This window comes from Ailuropoda melanoleuca, chromosome 15 (assembly GCF_002007445.2).
Source record: "Ailuropoda melanoleuca isolate Jingjing chromosome 15, ASM200744v2, whole genome shotgun sequence".
NCBI classification, from domain to species: domain Eukaryota; kingdom Metazoa; phylum Chordata; class Mammalia; order Carnivora; family Ursidae; genus Ailuropoda; species Ailuropoda melanoleuca.
In genome coordinates, this window is record NC_048232.1 from 87,918,646 (window position 1) to 87,937,042 (window position 18,397).

The window sequence follows — 18,397 nt, forward strand, 5'->3', positions numbered from 1 at the left end:
GGAGAGACCCTGCCAGATGAGGCTGGAAGCAGATGCCTCCAGGCCGTGACTTTCCAAGGTGCACCCGGGGCCTCCTTGCTGCCTCGGGGCACTCCCTGCCTCGTGCTCCCCCCTTCAAACCACGGCAGCACCAAGCACGTTTGATACCTAGCCACTGCATACACGATGGAGGGTGGTTTTTCTTTGGGTCTCGACCCGGTGGCCACACCTGTCTCTGGAATGTCTTACAAATGCCCATTTAAAGAGGGCGCACTGTTTTGACCACCCTCCCCTGCAGGTGTTCCTGGAGGGGTCACTTGCTTAAAGCCTTTAAGTCCACAGCAGTGTTGTCCATTCAGGATGGGGAGGACATCCACTGTCTGTGGAAGTCACCATGATCGTGCCACCCGCTGAGGCCTTACTGATTATTAATGAGTGTCCGTGGAAGTTTTTTCCCACATACCCAGTCTTTACAGCATGGGCACAGCCAGACATCGGGCGGCTCCAAAGCCAGGCTCTCTCTACTTGTTCTTCTCCTTTTCAAAGTGGGCCGGCTTCTCCTAACTCTTGGTCCAAGCTGCTTTATAGGGTTCCCCTGGGATTAAGGATTCTTGCCAGGCTCCAAAGGTTGAGGTCTACATCTTTTGCTGGGATATATATATATATATATATATATATATATATAATCTATATATTATATATATAGATTAAATATATTTAGGTGCCATTTTAATAGAATTCAGGAAAATGGTCATTGACCCCCAGCCTGTGACATGCACCAGGGTAGAACAAAGGCAGTGAACTTTCATCTGACTCGGGATAGAGGACATCCATTAAATTTCTCTGGAAACCACAATGCAAATTAGAGGTAATACTGAAAGTTTAATGAGCAAAAAAAAAAAAAAAAAAGACAATGAATCTTCATGTGTTAAACACTTACAGAATTCTTTCCATTATTCTGTTTTTGTGGAGTGCAGCTGGGTGTCTTAATACTTCTGTGGAGTGGGCTGAGGCTTACACAGGCTGCGGATGTGGCCCATATAACAGGACACCGAGTGAGAGCCTGGAGGCCAGGGTGCGCTCTGAGCTGCCCGTGCAGCGCGAGGCCTGGGACGCCTTCTCAGGTCTAGCGTGGGGCTCTCAGCGGACCATTTGCTTCTCGACATTTCAGTCTGAGACAAAGACAAGTGTCACTGTGTACTACCCCACCTCAGGAAAGCGGGGGGGACCACATAATGTGGCCCAACAGAAATCCATATAGCCACATCGTTCGGGAACTCCTTGCCAAGCAGAACAGACCGAACTGCACCCATGTTCAGTGTGACATCTTGACTGAAGCAATGGAGAACGTCAAGGACTCCAGGGGCCCCCTAGCTGTTCAATGCATTATTTGCAAAACAACAACAAAACCCTAAGAAACCTTTTTTTTTCTTTTTCTTTTAACATCAGAGATAGGGGTAAGACCTGGATCAGGTTTTTTATGTAAAATATGTTTTCTAGTTTGAGTCAAATGTGAGGAACGTCCCCGAGTGCTTCTCCAGAGAAGGGAATATACTAGCCTCCTCCTCCCTTACCCTTCTCCCCACACCCAACATCTAAGCTTCGTTAATTCAACAAACCCAGCATCGTGCAGACCAGCGCAGGGACCTGCCCTCCACCGTGAGCCCCGAGGTGAGGGCTCTTGGCCCCGAGAGTGCCTCCGGCCTCAGCATGGCCTCTTCAGGGCAGGGAGGTCAAGCTTCGGGCCCTGAAGACAAGTGAGTGACCAATCTTCCCAAAGTAAAATCATTCACTTTTGGAAACTATCTTCTCTTTTAAAAAGCACAGACGGTCTGTTCCTTTTGTCAGGCCTAAGGGAAAAAAAAAAAAGTACCTCACAATAGATGAATACCACTCAGTACCCTTTCCAGTACGGTCACAGCATTCGTGTTTGAGTGTCATTTTTCCTACACTGTATGGTAAAAAGAACTATGTTAATGCTATATCTTAAATACTGTGATTCAAGTTTAAGAAAATTTTAGTATAAATATTTTACTAACTTATGATCATGCACCTAGTAACAAAGATTTGGATTCTTTTGAAATCAGTATTAGTTGACATATACTCTTAGTAGCCTGGCTCTTGGAACCTACTGGAAACACAAAGGACGCTGGAATATGACTGACATACAGTTGCACACGCATGTGCACACACACACGGCTTTTTGTCTCTCCTGAGCCACGCAGAATTTATTTCCCCTATAAGTCTGTTCCCTTCATCATGAGTCACAGGGGAGCACAAGTGAGTCCGTCTTCACCGTCTCTCCCGGCAAGGAGGCAGGAGACCCAGGTCCAGGGTCACTTAGTGCTCCCAGCTGTGCCCTGCTGAGGACCTGCACTATTCCTGGGTAGTGGGTCGCGTCTGCTCTGCAGGGAATTACTACCTGTGGGTTATTACCAAAGCACTCGGGCAATCCGAAATCTTCGGAGAGGATATTTGCACCGCTGGTTCTCTGGCAGCCCCCAGATGGCCCAGCCCAAAGCATACGACGGAAACCACAGACCCCTCGAGGTTCCCATGGGTCATTCCCAGTATCTCGGTAGAACTTCTTGGTGTCCGCAGGGCCATGGCGCTTGAGCGCGTCTGACTGACACAGGTCAGAACGTCAGATGGGTGCAGATTTCCAAAGCAACGCTGAGCTTCGTTTCTTGGTGTGTTTATCGTTACCACTCTGGTGCCTTATACCCTCCAAGTATTTGGGGGCTGACAGATCCCTCGTCTTCATGCTAAACAGGAGCAGTTCCAAAGCAGACGTTTTAGAGCAGGGTTCTGGGGGCCTCTCTCTGGGTCTCGTCCGCGGCCTCAGGGAGCAGGGGTTAGCAAGAAGGGCAAATGGAATCTTCCAAGTCATGTTAACCGATAGCAGTTCCAAGCAGTTAGAAAATGACTATAAGATTAAGTTTTAAAAATTTTCAGTCTTATCCTATTTCCTGCTGGGAGATTGAACCGATCACATATGTTGATTTATATCCTGAATTTATGGGAATGTGCAGGTTTGGAATGTCCTACTGTAAGACTGATGAATGTAAGGAGTTGATTTCAGGGTACAGTGTTGCCTTAATGGTTTTAAAAAATAAAACTATTTTTTAAAATTAGTTGCTGAGTTCTGAGTGATGCCGTGAGATGAACGTTTAGTTTGAAAATCCCCGGCTGTAGCGTCTGCCCTCAGCCCAGAGCCACCCCCACCCCGCTCCCCCAGGGGTCTTCACCTCTAGTCCTTTCATTTTTCAGCGCACAGAATGGACCTAGGACAGTGTGGCCCCAGGATGACAGCCATTCATCTAAAGTAATGTGACACAGAGGAAGCATCTGAAAATATAACCCAGTGAGCACATCAGCCAATAAAAGCTCCTTATTTATTCTCTCCTCAAACGCATGTCTGGTGCCCCCCCCATCCCCACCCCAGGCAGCTGGCCTTGGGGTAGTTAACAGGCAAGACAGAGCCGCCTCGGCCCTCTGAGAACTAGCAGACAGAGGCAAACATGCTGTCCGGTGTGTCCCCCACGGCAAAGGTGGGGGCCATGTGGGAGGGGTGCCCATGGGGGAGGAGTGCCCCGGGGCCACCTACAGGAGACTGCAGGGCTGGTGCAGGGTCCCCTGTGGAGAGGGGCAAGCCAGCACCTCAAGTTGTGAGCCCCTGCGTGAGGGAAGGGAGGGCAGGGGAAGGCACTGCTCTGCCTTGGATGGGATTGGGCCCGCGGGAGAGACGGCACAGAAGAGGCTGCACGTGGCAACTCCCCAGCCCCCGACCCGCGCCAGATCCAGAGTGCCAAGGAGAACGTCTGCCTCGCAAATGTGTCCGGGGAAGGATTACTTTTCAAAACATTAACTGATTCTTTGGGTTTTTAATTATGGATCTAACACATGGTCAAGATTTAAAACATTTTCCAAGCACCACGAGGATGTGACGTAAAATTCCACCGCCCCCAGACCCCCCCGGTCGCGTCTGCAGCTCCCGACACGCCTCAGGCACCTTCCCACAGATCACCTCCCTGGGAAACGTCCCGCTGAGTGACGTCTTCACCGTGTGAACGCTCGATTCCTAGGATGGGGGAGGCAGGAGTCCCCACCCCAGCCGTCCTGCCTCTGCATGAGCACAGACAGCACGACCCCCCAGCGTGACCAGAGGGCCTCCCCACACGGGACCAGGCCAGACGGCTTCGTCCCTTCACTCCTGTGTCGTCAGGGCCAGGGAGAACAGCGTGTCACCTGGAGGCAACTCCTGGATCTGATGAATCGCGCAAAGGGCCCTCCAGGTCCGGCCATGTGAAGCAGGAGCCAGGGAATGGCCCTGTGGGAAGGCCTAGAGCCCCAGGTCCGGGCGGAGAGCAAAAGGGTCAACAGGCCCAGCCTTGGCTTCCTTCCCTTTGTGCCAGTTCTGAGCCGTTCCTCAGTTCCTGCCCTACAGTCTCAGCATCCAGGGGGCTCTGGATGGGGTCAGTTCTGCGGGATGTCTGGTCCGAGGTCTGCCTTTTGAGCGCCTTCTGCCGGTCTCCCGGTCACCTTCCTGCTGCAGGCTGGGCCCGGGCCTGCTCCGGCTGCACATGCTGCTTCTGGCCCGGAACAAGGCTGGGCACGACAGCTCCCAGCTCTGCACCATCCCAGACCCAGGCTGCAGGGGCCCTGCTGGCCCGGGAGCTCTGCGCGAGGTGCTGCTGCCAACCTGGCACCCAGCCGCGTTCATGTCCGAGAGCCAGGCCGGCTGGCCGGCCTCTTCGATGGAGCTTTCCTTTTCTCCAAGTCTTGCCGGATTTCCTGAGGGAAGGCATCCATGTTCTCCTGGACACAGGGGAGGCAAAACCTCTTGGAGTAGAACAGACTGCATTCCTGGAAGAGGCCAGGGAAGGGACGGGGGATAAGCACCACGGAGCGGGGGTGCGGCTTCTCCCAGAGGCCAGGGGAAGGACGGGGGCTAAGTACCATGGAGCGGGGGTGCGGCTTCTCCCAGAGGCCAGTCCTTCACCCCATACAGGGCAGGGGGCGCGGGGGGAAGGGGGGACTGGGCAGGGGCAGCTGGGGGTGCGGTGGAGGCATGTCGGGAGGGGGTGGCCAGGGCCAGAACAGCTCGAGGGAGAGCAGGGCCTGGGGGCTGGCCAGCCACCTCCAAGAATGTGATCATCACCTAATACAAAAAGTGACAATGGAGGGCTGCCAGGGTGGAGAGAGCAGGGAGGCGAGAGACCCCCATCAGCCCCTGCAGGCAGTGGAGTATGGGGGGGACGGTTCTGAGCGTGTGGGAATCACCCAGTGAGACTGGCGAAGGTGTCGGAAAGAGCAAGGCAATGCAGGCCTGAGTCAACCCAAGTGGGAGAGCCTGGATGGCGAGGAGAGACTCTGGGGACTGACGTGCCGTCACAGGGGACGTGGAAACAATGAGAAGCTGGAGCCGGGGACACACCTAAACTGTCAGAGATCCTGGATCCTTCCCTCTCCAGGTTATCACAGCAGTGCGATAGGAGCTTGGTGACCACCAGTGCTGGGCACAGCCCCACAGACCAAAAAAGCCACTAGTGGGTAGCTGGTCTGGGCGCAAGGTCAGTTCTGTCCAACCGTGGACATTCTCCCCTGCGCCCATACTCTGCCACTCAACTCCTGACACTCACTGCCCAGGGCCTCACCCAAAGACTACCTTCCCAGCCCCTTCTGCAACTGGGTGTGGCCACAGGACTGGGTCTGCGTCATTAGCAGCTCTGTGCCACCTCCTGATCGTGCCCTTAGAAGGAATGGGCATGTGCTCCCTGTCTCTTCCGGCAGGCGGGAGCATAGGTATGATGGTGGGAGCTGCAGCAGCCACTGCGGACCCAGCGGATGCTGTGTTTTGAGAACGGCAGCGGCGCCACCTGCTCTGGACTGTTACACGCATGAAAAGTCAGTGAGGACTGGTTGTCATCATCAGGCCACTGTATTTTGGGGGTCTCTCTGTTCCAGCAGCTCAGAGCGTGCCTCAGTTAAGACAAGGCTGTCCTTCCTGTGGTTCTCAGAAGAGATCTGTTCCCATGTAAGAGAGGAGACTCGCCACCAACCAAGCACCTCGTCCAAGAACACTGGAGACCTCACATGCTACATGGGGCACCCTCTCCTCTGCTCACCAAGTGCAGCCCAAATGTGTAAGTGTGGCATTCAAGGCTTCTCCCCCACCCCGCTCCACCCCAACCCACCTTTCCAGTCTTCATTTCCCAGCTGCTTCTCTCCCGCTGAGTCCTCACCAGCCACCCCATGTCCTTGAACACGCACGTCTCTGCCTTGCTAAGGCTTCGTCCCACCCCGTCAAATCTCATCACCCTGACCCTTCAGGTACAGAGGCTGATGTTTAAACCTGGTCTCTGACGCAGCGCCTTGTCCACACTCCGCCCCCTAGCAGAACGCCCCGGGACTGCTGTCTGGCTGGATCTGCTCGGGTTGCAGGGGCCACACCGTTCAGCCGCCGCTCCACCTCCTCCCACCCCTGGGCTGTCCAACAGCAGGCTCACTACGCCGGGGGGCCTGGGCCCACTCAGCCTCCCTGAAACTCCGTGTCCTCACCTAATACTGCTTTGCACAGCTAGGTTTGGGGGAGGACTGAAGGAATCTGCACTGGGAAAACAGGCCCCAAACACAGGGACTGACCCACAACGAATGCTCAAGAAAGCACAGTCCCTTCTCTGGAAGGTCCCTCCAAAAACAAGTAGGAAGAAGGTCACCATTCAATGGGGAGAAGCACAGTGGCCATTTGCATGGCTGGGAGTGGGGAGAACTGTCAGCACTCACTCCGCAGCCAACACTGAGACCCTCTGACTGTCCCCAGCTCGCCCCTCTGCCTGTCTGTTCACCTCCGTTGGCTGCAGGACCCATGCATAATGAGGTGGACCAGCTGGCCTCCAAGAACCCCTGGGCCCCCCACCACATCACTGAGAGGGCTCCTGGGATCATCGCCACAAGGAGAGGCTGACTGACGCTCATGCCGTCCTTGGGAAAGGCTCACACGCCACCTTTCCCACGATCATGTGTGGGGTCCCAGCCACAAGGAGGGAGGGAGGGAGGGAAGGCAGCCCCAATCCACGCAGCTTACCCACCGGGCCCACGCACACCAGCCGGCTGCATAAACTGCACTTTGACCCGAGGACCAGGAATCTGTCCTTGTCTGAGGTGAATGGGTCCTTCATGACATAACTCTCCTCCAGGAGGCTGCAGGACAGTAAGCGATGCCAGAGGTCAGAACGGCCTGGACCTCTGCTGACGGCAGAGGCAGCGGCATGGAATGGACCTCCCCAGGGCCCGCACACCTGGGTGGCTTCATGGGAGGAGGGGCCGGTCCCCCTGTGCCACCGAGTAGTAACGGAAAGGCAAGCAATCGGGGAGCAGGCTGGAACTGAAATCGGAGCTGCTCTCGGCTCTAACAGCCACGATAGGGAGAACCACTCCTCGCCAACTGAAAGACGGGCTGCTGCAATGCAGGGCCCGAGACCCCACCTGCCCCGCTGGGATGAGGGCAGGGAGTACAAGGCTCCTCTGAGCTCTCCACACCCTTCCCTACACTCCTAGCATGGTGACACCCACTCCCAAGCCGCCTGCTATCACCACGCAGGGAGAACCAGGGCGCCTTACACCCTGTGTAAGGCACTGGCCTCACCCCACACACCAAAGGAGACCAACAGGGGCCCATGATGTCACCCCAGGTTCCTGGTCAGCAGAGGAACCCACCCACGAGAAAGCCTTGGCCCCTGTCGCCTGTCCCATGTGAGTAACGTACTGGTCAGATTCCCCATGATATGACGTTCGATGAAGCACCAGTTAAAGCCCCAGGACACACCGGCTCTACTCAAGGTCGGTTCTGGGCAGATTCATGAGAAGCTGGTCCTTAGGACGCACTTCCCTCACTGCAAGAGGGCAGCACTTCCCACTGAGAAAGTACGTCCACTGGAACCAGGAGGAATGACAACCAGGGGCGGCTCCAAACGAACGGGCTGCCGTGGTGCCTTTTATGCCCAGGTGTTGAGCTACTGCAGCTGGAGCCACAATGCTTCTACCCCACAGCTCGTACAGGTGTTTATCTCCGGGCTGAGTGGGGAGGAAGGGGCCTGGAGGTTCTGGAGGGGCCAGAAGGCCCTTGAGCCTTGCCTTGGGCCTCCGCAGGTCACTCTTGCAGCGTCCAGAGCCCTGGCAGAGATGGGCCTAAAACGCGACACCCAAGCCATGTGTCAGACTCAGGCATGGCACTGGCCAAGCAGCTCCAGCCAGCGGCTTCCTGGGCCAGCAGCCCCAGGAGCGTGGTGTACTCACATGACCGAGTGGGTATCAGGGGGCTTCTGCCCCACATAGCTGTATGGAGCTGTCAGGGCACAGAGCTGGCACGTAAACACACCCAGAGGACTGCGCTCGGCCTCACTCTCCATCTGTAAGCTCAAGAGAGGGGGCACGTCACCTTCAGAACCAAGAACCACGCACATCTCAAAGCCTCCCACTGCATGCTCCTGACCCACAAGACCTAGGGCACTCCTGACAGACAAGGAACCCCAAGTTCAGAATAAGCAGGACAAACTTGAACACAAGTTGAGACAAGTCAAGGCTGGCTGATGCCTCAAACCGAAGAGGCTCCCAGCCACACTCCAGCATACACTCCCTTCCGGGCCACCGAGCCCTCTAAGTCGGCCGGTAGCCCTGTCCAAGACTGCCCCCTCGGACACGGGGACAGGCTAGACATCTCCCGCACTGTCCTGCAGCACTGCCTGACTTGCCACCTCCTCGCTTTTGCTCCCGCTGCTCCTTCCACCAGAAGCCTTTCCCCCACGTCTCCACCTACCGAACGTCCCTCTGGCTACCTCGAAGATTTTCTCTTATTTGGGCGCTTTCAGGAGTTTGAGTATCTTTATCTACCTTACCCTACCTACCTACCTTACCTCCCTACCTACCCACGGGTTTTCTTTTTTCTATGGCACCTGCCTCTGCTTCCTTAAGAAAACTCTTTGACCTGTGGTCTGGCGCCTTTCACTAGTTTTGGAACAATTCTTGACCATCACCCCTTCAAATATGTCTGGGGCCCTATCCTCTGTCCTGCGGAGGGTCCTGCGGAGGGTCCTGCGGAGGTTCCGGCCGCGAGCGCGCGCGACTCGCACGCTGTCCCTCCGGTCCCGACCGCGTTACCTTCTCCCTCCCCTTGTGTTACTAACGGGGGACTGCCAATGGACGTCCCCAACGGCCTTCCCCCTCCTCTGTTTTACCCCAGCACCTCCACCTGACTGACTCACTTCCCCGGAGGGGCGCGCACGTGGCCCCGCCCCCGGACCTCGGCGCTCTAGTCCACTCAGGCCTCCGTCGCCGAGCCGCGGGCCGCCACGCCACCAGGCCGCGCCACGCCACCAGGGAGCGCCACTCGGACCGCACGGCCCTCGGGCACAGGCGCGTGCGCGGCCCCGCCTCCCGATTGCACCAACCCAAAGCGCGTGCGCGGGGCCCTTTGCCCCGCCCCCGAAGCCCGGGATAGGTCTATAGGGTGAACTTCCGGCTCTGGGACGCGGCGGCGGAAGGGGAAGATCTGGCTTTTCTCCTGCCACAGCAATCCCACTGGCCTGCTGGAGTTCCTTCTTCGAGACTCTCCTTTGCCTTCTGGATTATTCACCGGGCTTTGCAGAGTCCAGGCGGCCCGAAGAGACGCCACGCATCGTCGTGCTCACCAAGCGCCTGGGTTCGAGCGCCGTGGTCCTCCCCCCGCCTCCCCCGAGGACACCCATCCCCTAGCCCTGGGCCCACGCCACAGATGGGAGTGGCTGTGTCCGTCCTAGGCAGCTGACAGAATAGGTTCAAAAGGAGCCCTGTCCTTCCCCCTTCATAAAGCGCTGAGCACACTGGACATGTCGCCGTGCTGCTCGCAGCCTGGATGCGACGCCCTTCGGGATCTGCGCCCCACCATCCTGTCCCTCCCGAGCCTGCCCAGCTCCAGCTTCCGTAGGGCCCTCTGGCCTGCAGGGGGCCCATGCTACCGGTTTCAGACCGGCTCTTCGCTCCTGCCTCCCCACCACGCCCCTCTCCTGGCCCCTCTGCACCTACGTGTTCCGAACACTGTGCTCCCCTGAAGCCAGCAGGCTTGGGGGCTGGACCTTTTTCCTTTGGGGAACTGAGATATAAGGGATATACAAGGCATTTTGGTAATCCTGGGAAAAACAACTCCTGGACATGGACTCCGGGGAGCTTAGCAAGCACTCTGATTTTCTTACTAGCAGATAAGACCTCTCCGTGCTTCCAGCAATAGCATTCCTTGGATCAATGCCAACATTATATACTCTTGACTTTTCCTGCGTCTGCCCAAAGATGGACCATCTGGATGGAGCATTTCATATATGACCTATAACCACTCAGATACGTGACCTTGTTTCATGAATACTGTTAAAGCTGTTAAGCTAGATCAATTAGGAGATGGGCTGGGAGAGCTAAGGGAAATATTCAAGAAGGAAATCATGGTCTTTGGCAGAAAATAAAGTTAATATTGAGTTTGAGCAGTCCATGGTTTTTAACATAAAAAAAAATCCGAAAGGATAAACAATATCTCAAAATATTTTTTAAAGAATGGTTTGCCAAAGAAACTACATATTTACAGATAAAAAGATGTGGACGGGTGGGTGGCTCCATTGGTGAAGCGTCTGCCTTCCACTCAGGTCATGATCCCAAGATCCTGGGATTGAGTCCCGCTTCTGGCTCCCTGCTCAGTGGGGAGTCTGATTCTCCCTCTGCCGCTCCTTTCTCTTTCTCTCTCTCTCTCCCTCTCTCTATCACTCAAATAAATAAAATCGTAAAAAAAAAAATCCAAATCTGACCTATAGATACTGTTGTGTCGAAGGCATGGAACATGCCTCTGTGGGCCTGTGAGCCATTCCAGCACAGGGGCATTGAGTGAATAACAAGGGCTCAGGAAAAAGTCGTCACCCACCTCATTGGGTTGTCCCCCTTCACTTGTTCTCCATGGGGACGGCAGGAGCCATCTGTATATACGCCCCTCACACAGAAATCACGGCAAGTCTCACAGGAGAAATCTCACATTTAATCTGGTAAAGCTTAAAGAGGCATCTACATAAATGAACATGCTTCTGAGCAGAACTATAAGAGTTATGAGCCCATATTTCTCTTAAACAATAAACCACGTTTTCTTTATTATTCCAAAATAACCCACCATGCTATAAGTAAACCAAAGCCCATGTCGTGGATGGATATATTATTATAGTCAATATATAGAACATTTACTACCTTTCAGTGTGAACCCACTGCCCCCCACACACATACACATGCCTTTCTGTTGTTGAACAAAATTCATGTCTAATGGCTAAAAAATGTTATTAGATTTCACATCTTTAGGTGGCAATAGTCCTAAGGAGTAGACACGAAGTTCAGACTTCTGCCACTCAGGTCCCATCCCTGAATTCAAAAGCAGGAGGAAAGATCCCAAATTTCCCACAAGGTCCCTCAGCCCTGGCCCAGCTGGATTGCGGGGTGTGAGCGTGGAGGGGGCTGGGGGCTCAGATGGGAGCTCCAGCCCTGCTCTGCAAAGGGCAGTCCCAGGAGGACTAAGGGATTCACAAGCTCTTGGCTCCCAGACCCAGGAACACAGTCGCAGTAGCAGATGCTTGGCCCGGGAGAGGTAGAGTGGGGACCCTTTAGCTCTCTCTCCCCCAACCCTGCGTCTCTAATACTCTAAACTGTTATGGGCTCCAAAGACACTGAGGTCCCCTCTAGAGGGAAATCAGCCCTGATGCCGCAGACCTGTCCTACACCCCAACACTCAAGGGTAGAGGCCAAAGGTGGAGTTACTTCCTAATGCAGGGGTGTGCATTTTGTGTGACATGGGTAGAGAGCACCACTGAGCCAGTGAACATCCCTTACACCCACAGAATGAGCATTTCGGGGGAATTTTGCCTGTGGTTCTTGACCCTATCACTGATCACACAACAAGATAAACCATTTTCTTCCCATTGATGTTTCTGGTCTTCAGCCCTAGATACCGGCGGCTGTTCTTCTCTGGCTGCCCATACAGCATGTTGACAAAGAACTCTGGTTCATCTTTATCCCTGGGTTGGAGGGTCAGAAACCTAAACATAGCTCTTAGCTTGCGACACAGATAGGTCATTGCTTCCGCTTCGTCTGATGGCTCCTCATACACGGGCTGCTTCATTTCCTCATAGGCGGACAAAATCACTGCCTGAAATAAGTTGATCAAAATACAGATCATCACCAGCATGAACGATGAGAGGAATAGGACCCCCAGAAGCCTGTTGTGGGAGAACTCGGTGTTCTGAAATGCTGAAACGCAGTAGGAGAATATCGTCTGCGTAGCATGAATCAGGTTACTGTAGTTCCACTCGTGTTGCCCGAACACCAGGTAGCCGAAGGCCATGTAGACAAAGAAGTACACGGACACCAGCAGCGCCATGTGACAGATGCCGGGAAGGGCCGCCTGAATGGCCCTCTGAGCCAGCCGCACGTCATAAAAGAATCGGGAATACCTGAGGGTCTTCAAAATGGTCAGAAATAACAGGGAACCCAACACGATCCTCATGACGTGATCTACTTGAGAAACCGCATGAAAGGGGATGAAATCCGCAGGGTTGGACAAGTAAAACCGAATTATGCCCGTGGCCAAGAAGTGCTTCCTGAAGAAGAGCACGATCAGCGCAGTAAATATGCATTTGAGAGCAAGGTTGAGCAGATTATACACGCTTCTCACGTAGGAGGCCCTCTCTTGCATGATGACATAGCCCTCGTCGACCACGTAGGCTAAAAAAAAAATGAGGATGGCCACATACAAGTAGATGTCTGCCGAAGTTTCCCTGTTGAAATCGACAACCGAGAAGGAGTGCGCGGATACGCTCGCGTTCACAACTCCTAACTGAGACGCCTCGAAAATCACAGACACGCTGCAGAACAGACTGACGTCTGGATTGAAGGTGGTGAGCTCCAGAATCACGGCCCACGTCTTCTCGTCAAGCCAGGCGCTGCTTTGGAGTTCCCTGAGCCTCACGGTGGAATTAAACTGCTGCTGTTCTGGGAAAAAGTAGAATGCGTAGCCTCCCGACCCGTAGGTGTGTAAGAGTCCGTGGGAGAAATACCCCCATCTCTTCTCTGGAGGCCTGTAAGTAAACCCGTTGGTATTCGTGTCTTCAGCCCGCTTAGCAACTTTGTTCCAAAGGCTAGAGTAGTTTCTCGTGTCTTCCGGGTCAGTGCCATAGTTGGGATGACAACGGATTTCTCCTTCCATGCTGGTTTGGGCAAAGCTGTTGGCAGGCAGGCAGAGCTTATCGCCAGGTTTGGCCCTCACCTGCCTCAGCAGTGGAAGACCCAGGATCTTAGAGGAGCTGTCGGGAAGGAATGTTGGATTCGGGTCGTTGTGGAGCAGAGGCACAAGCACACTGTCCAGCCACCTGTAGATGTCCGCCAGCTTGGTCACCAAGCCGAGATCCACAGAGAACTGATCGCGAATAAACTGATTATAGTGAAAGCTGTCTCTGTGTAGCAGGAGGGCGACGAGGCTCCACAGGAGGGCGAGAAAGATGAAGTGAGTCAGAATGTAACTCAGGAACAGGAAAGCCCTTCTCTTGATTCTCCCCTTTCTTTTGAATATTCGGATTTCATCTTCGGTGAGGGGCTGGTACATCCTGGATCGTCGGAGCTGCATGATCTGCTCGTGTCGCTTTTCCATTTCTTCGGGGCTCAACGTGCTTCGCAACTTGATCTCAATATAGCAGTGCCTGCCTGCCCATGAAAGGTTTTTACAGTATTTGGGCCTACTTGTTCGAAGGCCAGACAAGAGTATAATTTTAGATGGCTGCACCAGAAAAATGGACAGACAGAATGAACAAAACGATGCAAAGAGCCATTCCATGGACTTTTCATAGCCATAGGTCAGCCCGTAAAATACAATAAGGAACGAGGAAATACTGGATGTGACAAAAACCAAGAACCACGCTATATAAACACAAAACGAAGGCAGAACGATCCTGCCCTTCTCCTTGAGTCCTACAGGACCCACTGGGGTAGGTGGCTCTCCAGAAGCAACATCTTGATTGTTACCTGTGTTTGCGTTACTGACATTTATATTTTTCTCCTGGGTGTGAGACACCTTGCTTTCTCCTTTCTTATGCATATGCTGCGCCATGGAGGGGGCCTTGGCAGAAGCCTTGTGAAGTCGAGGGCTTTTCCCAGGTGGAAGCTTCGAAGCCTCCTTGGTGGGTGCAGGCAGAGTTTCATGAGAGTGCCATTTTTTCAGAAATTCCTCCCAGTGTCCACTATCTGACACCAAGGAACGCTTCCGGGGAGATACATCTTCTAGACTCACTCGAGGCTCACTCTGGGAGTAGGTGAACAGAAAAGCGATCAGCAGGTGCACAGGGATCGTAATTAAGACACTTTCCAGTCCTATCATCATTGACCTGATGAACCTCCCCTCTTCTGACTCCGTTTCTTCTGGTCTGTCAAGATTAAAGAACATAATATTACACAGAAGGGAGGCCATCAGCATCGCCAAACAGCAGGACAGTCTCTGCAGCCTACTGAATGGCCTAGCACTGATGCCAGAGAAAATAGAGAACCACATGTGATCTTTCCCCAGCTTGTAAGTCGAATCTATCAGGAAATAGTCCTTTCTGTTGATAGGCTGGCCTGGGTCGGTAACATGAAATGTTCTGTCCAAAGAGGTGTCAACAGAAAGCCATTTCCGGCATAAGAACAGCCAGATGTGTCTGCTGAACAGATTTTCCACTTTGATTCTGCTTAAATACCACCTGGGGGCTTTGCCCTCATTGTTGTGCCACACACGAATGGAATGGATGTCCCCCAGGTCACTTTTCGTCGTTAGGAGGAAAGTGTTGATGCCTCCCCGGTAGAGGGTTGTAAAATGTGGATGGCTCAGACAATGCACGTCGCTCTCACCACCTGTCCCTTTAAGTTGGATGAAGACATCGGCCTTCGTCCCAGCACCACAACGGACTCCTGTAAAAATAGTGATGAGGTAACATACCTTATCATAAGGATCATTATCAAGTAGAATTATCACATGTTGCCGAAGATACTGATCCATTTCGTCTCTCAACAAGGCCCAGAAAGCTAGGATTATGTATGTGAGCATAATGAAAAGTACAGCGAAGAGGGTCACAGGGTTGTGGGTGATGTTCTTGATGACCTCCAACCGGAGATCTACTGCATTGGGGACCACAATCACCTTGGCCGTCAAAAAGTGGGTTTGCAGGTGTGTGTTGGCTTGTTTTATGAGGTGCAGCTGCCGCCGGGCCCTCCTGGTGTTCTGGCAGATACAGTGCAGTCTTCGCCAGGTGGTCTTCTCTCCAAGAACACAGGTATCTTCCCTCCAGTCGCTCTGGATCCCATACATGTCTAGGCAGTGAACGCTGAAAAGAGCGATTCTCACTAGCTTTTCACTGGCTCTCATGACAAAACGAGGTGCTCGCAGAACAACGATCAAGGTGCACTCAGCCGAGCCACTTCGCTGAGCTATGACTTGTAGCAGAGACGCTGGAAGGCAAACCACACGGGCCTCCTTCACTGAACAGGCTGAGTCGAACAGAACACTCTGAGTGGCCACGGGAGGGATGTCATGGGGCACAAGGAAGGTGGCGACCAGAGCACTGGGGGTAATTTCACTGCCGGCATACACCAACACCGTGAACACCACGGTCACTTCGGTCACAATGTGGACCAGCAACTCCTTCATTACACCGCTGTCCACCTCAAACCTAAACTGCCCTGTCGTGCTTTGCAAGGACTCATCGCCTCCCTCAGGCCCGTTCTCGGGTCCCACCGTGAGATTAAAAGTTGCAGAGCTCAAGTTTCTTCTGGCGATGTACGCTTCTGCTATGTCAGGCATGATCTCGATCGCATCTCCGTTAGGTGTGGTTCCTGTCATTCTGAATCCAACCACATCGGCAGAACAGCTTTCCTGAGCATTCATCCAAGGAAAGGGATCATCTGCAAACTCACAAAACATGGTAGAAATCGGGGCATTTGCAGGCAAACTAGGTATGCTGCTCACATTGAGCACTGGACGAAAATAACTTCGACCGCTTTTCTCATTGCTGAAGACATCAGTAACGTCCCACTTTTCAGCTTTCCTGACGTACACGTTAAAGCTGGAGGCTGTCATGGCAGTGGTCTCATTCCCCGGTACTTTACCCTCCAATATTGTGTCTGCTAGTAATTCCAACACGTAGAAAGGCTCATCAACGACTTCATAGCTAACGGTCAGTTTAAAGATATTAGACAAACTTGTCAATATCCCAGTGCTCACGATTTCTATTTGTTCAGAGTGAAAGTCTGAATCTTTCTGCCGAGACTGTTGGAGGGCTCGATTGGCTTGCCAAACCCTCACCGTGGCGAGTTTCTGAGCCATTCGAGTGAATCCGGAGGTCGTCTGGGTTAGTTTAGTAACACTCATGACCACCTGGCTAATTTCCACCAGAGTGCTATTGGGAAGAATGAAAGTCTGGTTGACAAGGTATTCCCGGAGTCTGGCTTTGTCAGCTTGCAAAGTGAATTCAGGCTTCATGTTATTCAAAACAGAAGCTGCTATATACATTAGATAGCCTGCAGGTAAAAATTCCTGGTTGGCAAGCATAGTAGACAGTGATGAGTTTGGTCCCACGGTGAAATTGAACAAGCGATCGAGCACGTCCTTCTCCGAGACTCTGTCCGTTGGAGCACGTACGGTCGCGTACAACGTCACCTGAGAAAAAGCTCCCAGAGAGTCATATACCTGAACATATATCTTCATGGCATAACGATTAGCCAACACCCCAACAGGGAGAAAGGAAGGGGGCGATGTGGACTCGTTCCCCAAATACAGGATGGCCCCCAACGTGTTCTCTTTTACAGAACTGATCTGACCAAAACCATACAAGTCGGAGACTATCATTTTGTATGTAAGAGGGATGTTCTTATCCTTAAAATGATTACACCGGATGACAAACCTGGTAAAAAGTGCAACTCCTTTAGCTGGATTAATGGTGCACTCTCCGATTTCAGGGACATAGTTAATAATAAAGGGGTGCCTCAAGTCCAAGTTCTCCCCACTCCAAGCTGCTAGATGTGCAGAAATCCAAAACTCCGCTTCAGGAAAATCCTTAAAAGCAAAAGCTTTTATAGACAAATAAGCACCATTCCTCCCTGTTGTGGTGTGTTTCACCCAATCAAATGTTATCTCATCACCCGAAGATGACAGAATCGACCATTTGTAGACATCCTGGCTTGCAGAACAATTTGTGCAACTTAGAAACAAAGAAAATCCATATGAAATTACCAGAACAGCATCACAATTTTCAATACACGAAATGTTAGCTTTGGGGGTGCGTCCTTTGAGCACGTGTACCCTTTTATCAATATATGCTGTTCGACCACCCTTCTGGATCACCATTCTGAAAAAATACACACCTCCACCTTTAAGTGTTCCTGGTGAAAGTGTCAGGACGGGGCCAGAGGCCCCCTTCCAGTTCAGATCAGTCTGCTTTGGGAGACAGACGCTGTTGCTCATCACTGTAATTTTATCTCCCTGGTAGTTTTTCGGGTCTGTGGTGCAGTACCAGGAAAAAAGGAGTCCCTCTGAAGGGTTCTCTGAATCTGGATCCGAGGAGTTCGTTCCATCCAGAACCAGCCTGTCTGTGAAATTAATTGTTATGTTGGGACCCCCAGGAACAACTGCCTTTAGGTCGCTTCTAAGGATGGTGACATAGATGAAATCTGAGCCTGTCGCCAGTAGTGTCTTTGGTTTTTCCCTGAAGAGGCTGATCGTGAATCTAAACACATACACCCCCCAAGAAAAAGAATTTGGGGCGATATGCAAAAATGCTGGAGTTCTACCCAATTGGATGTGTGGTGTATCCAAAGGTGCATTCCAGTCCGGCACATCATTTACGGAGGGCACCGAAAAGGCATGCCACTCCGGAACAATTAACGAGGCCTTTTCGCAGTTGAATTGAAAGGTTGCGTTGAGGGTATCCCCCAACTTCCTGGTCACCACCAGGGGAACACCATCTTTGTTCCTATTGATCTTTACCATGGTGACCTCACAGGGCAGCTGTGCGGATACCTGGCAGGACACCGAAGAATCGATGGCTTGAGGACCGTCCGAGTTGACAGCTTCTAAAACAACAGGCGTGGGCCCATCCGTGGGACACTTGGTTTGGGCCACGAAGCCCATGTAGGGGCCAAGACCGTCGTGGGCAGGCAGGTCGGAGGCGGCGCGGCGGGGGCGCCTCATGTTGGCCGTCCCGACGGGCAAGAGCCAGAAGGTCCACTCTGGGCGCCCGAGCGCGCGGTGCGGCGGGGTGCGCCACAGCAGGCCCAGGCGGCCGTGGCGCGCAGACAGCCGCAGGTGCACGAGCGCGGGCACGGAGGTCAGGCGGGGCGCGCAGCA

At 53.0% G+C, this 18,397-nt stretch overlaps 2 protein-coding genes across 5 annotated transcripts in view; both read right to left on the minus strand.

The window, feature by feature from the left end:
* Positions 1 to 2,107: 2,107 nt before the first annotated feature.
* On the minus strand, positions 2,108 to 9,423 carry CDPF1 (cysteine rich DPF motif domain containing 1). 4 transcript variants are annotated; one of them, XM_034643453.1, is made up of 4 exons: positions 9,243 to 9,423; positions 8,278 to 8,397; positions 7,071 to 7,182; positions 2,108 to 4,845 (listed from the first exon to the last, which is right to left on the minus strand). In XM_034643453.1, exons 2-4 carry the CDS (start codon positions 8,388 to 8,390, stop codon positions 4,699 to 4,701), a joined length of 372 nt encoding a protein of 123 aa, XP_034499344.1. In that variant the 5' UTR covers positions 8,391 to 8,397; positions 9,243 to 9,423; the 3' UTR covers positions 2,108 to 4,698. The 4 variants fall into 4 exon arrangements, with proteins under 4 accessions (XP_034499344.1, XP_034499343.1, XP_019658908.1 ...); XM_034643452.1 differs by having other exon boundaries at positions 8,278 to 8,390; positions 9,243 to 9,420; XM_019803349.2 differs by lacking the exon at positions 9,243 to 9,423 and adding an exon at positions 8,798 to 9,232 and having other exon boundaries at positions 8,278 to 8,390.
* Positions 9,424 to 10,921: 1,498 nt separating this feature from the next.
* PKDREJ (polycystin family receptor for egg jelly) overlaps positions 10,922 to 18,397 on the minus strand; it is an 8,426-nt gene continuing 950 nt past the window's right edge. Inside the window, exon 2 of the mRNA XM_034643693.1 lies at positions 10,922 to 18,279. Within this exon, the coding sequence (XP_034499584.1) occupies positions 11,924 to 18,279 (6,356 nt within the window). The 3' untranslated portion in view covers positions 10,922 to 11,923. The remainder of the gene's footprint in view (positions 18,280 to 18,397) is intronic.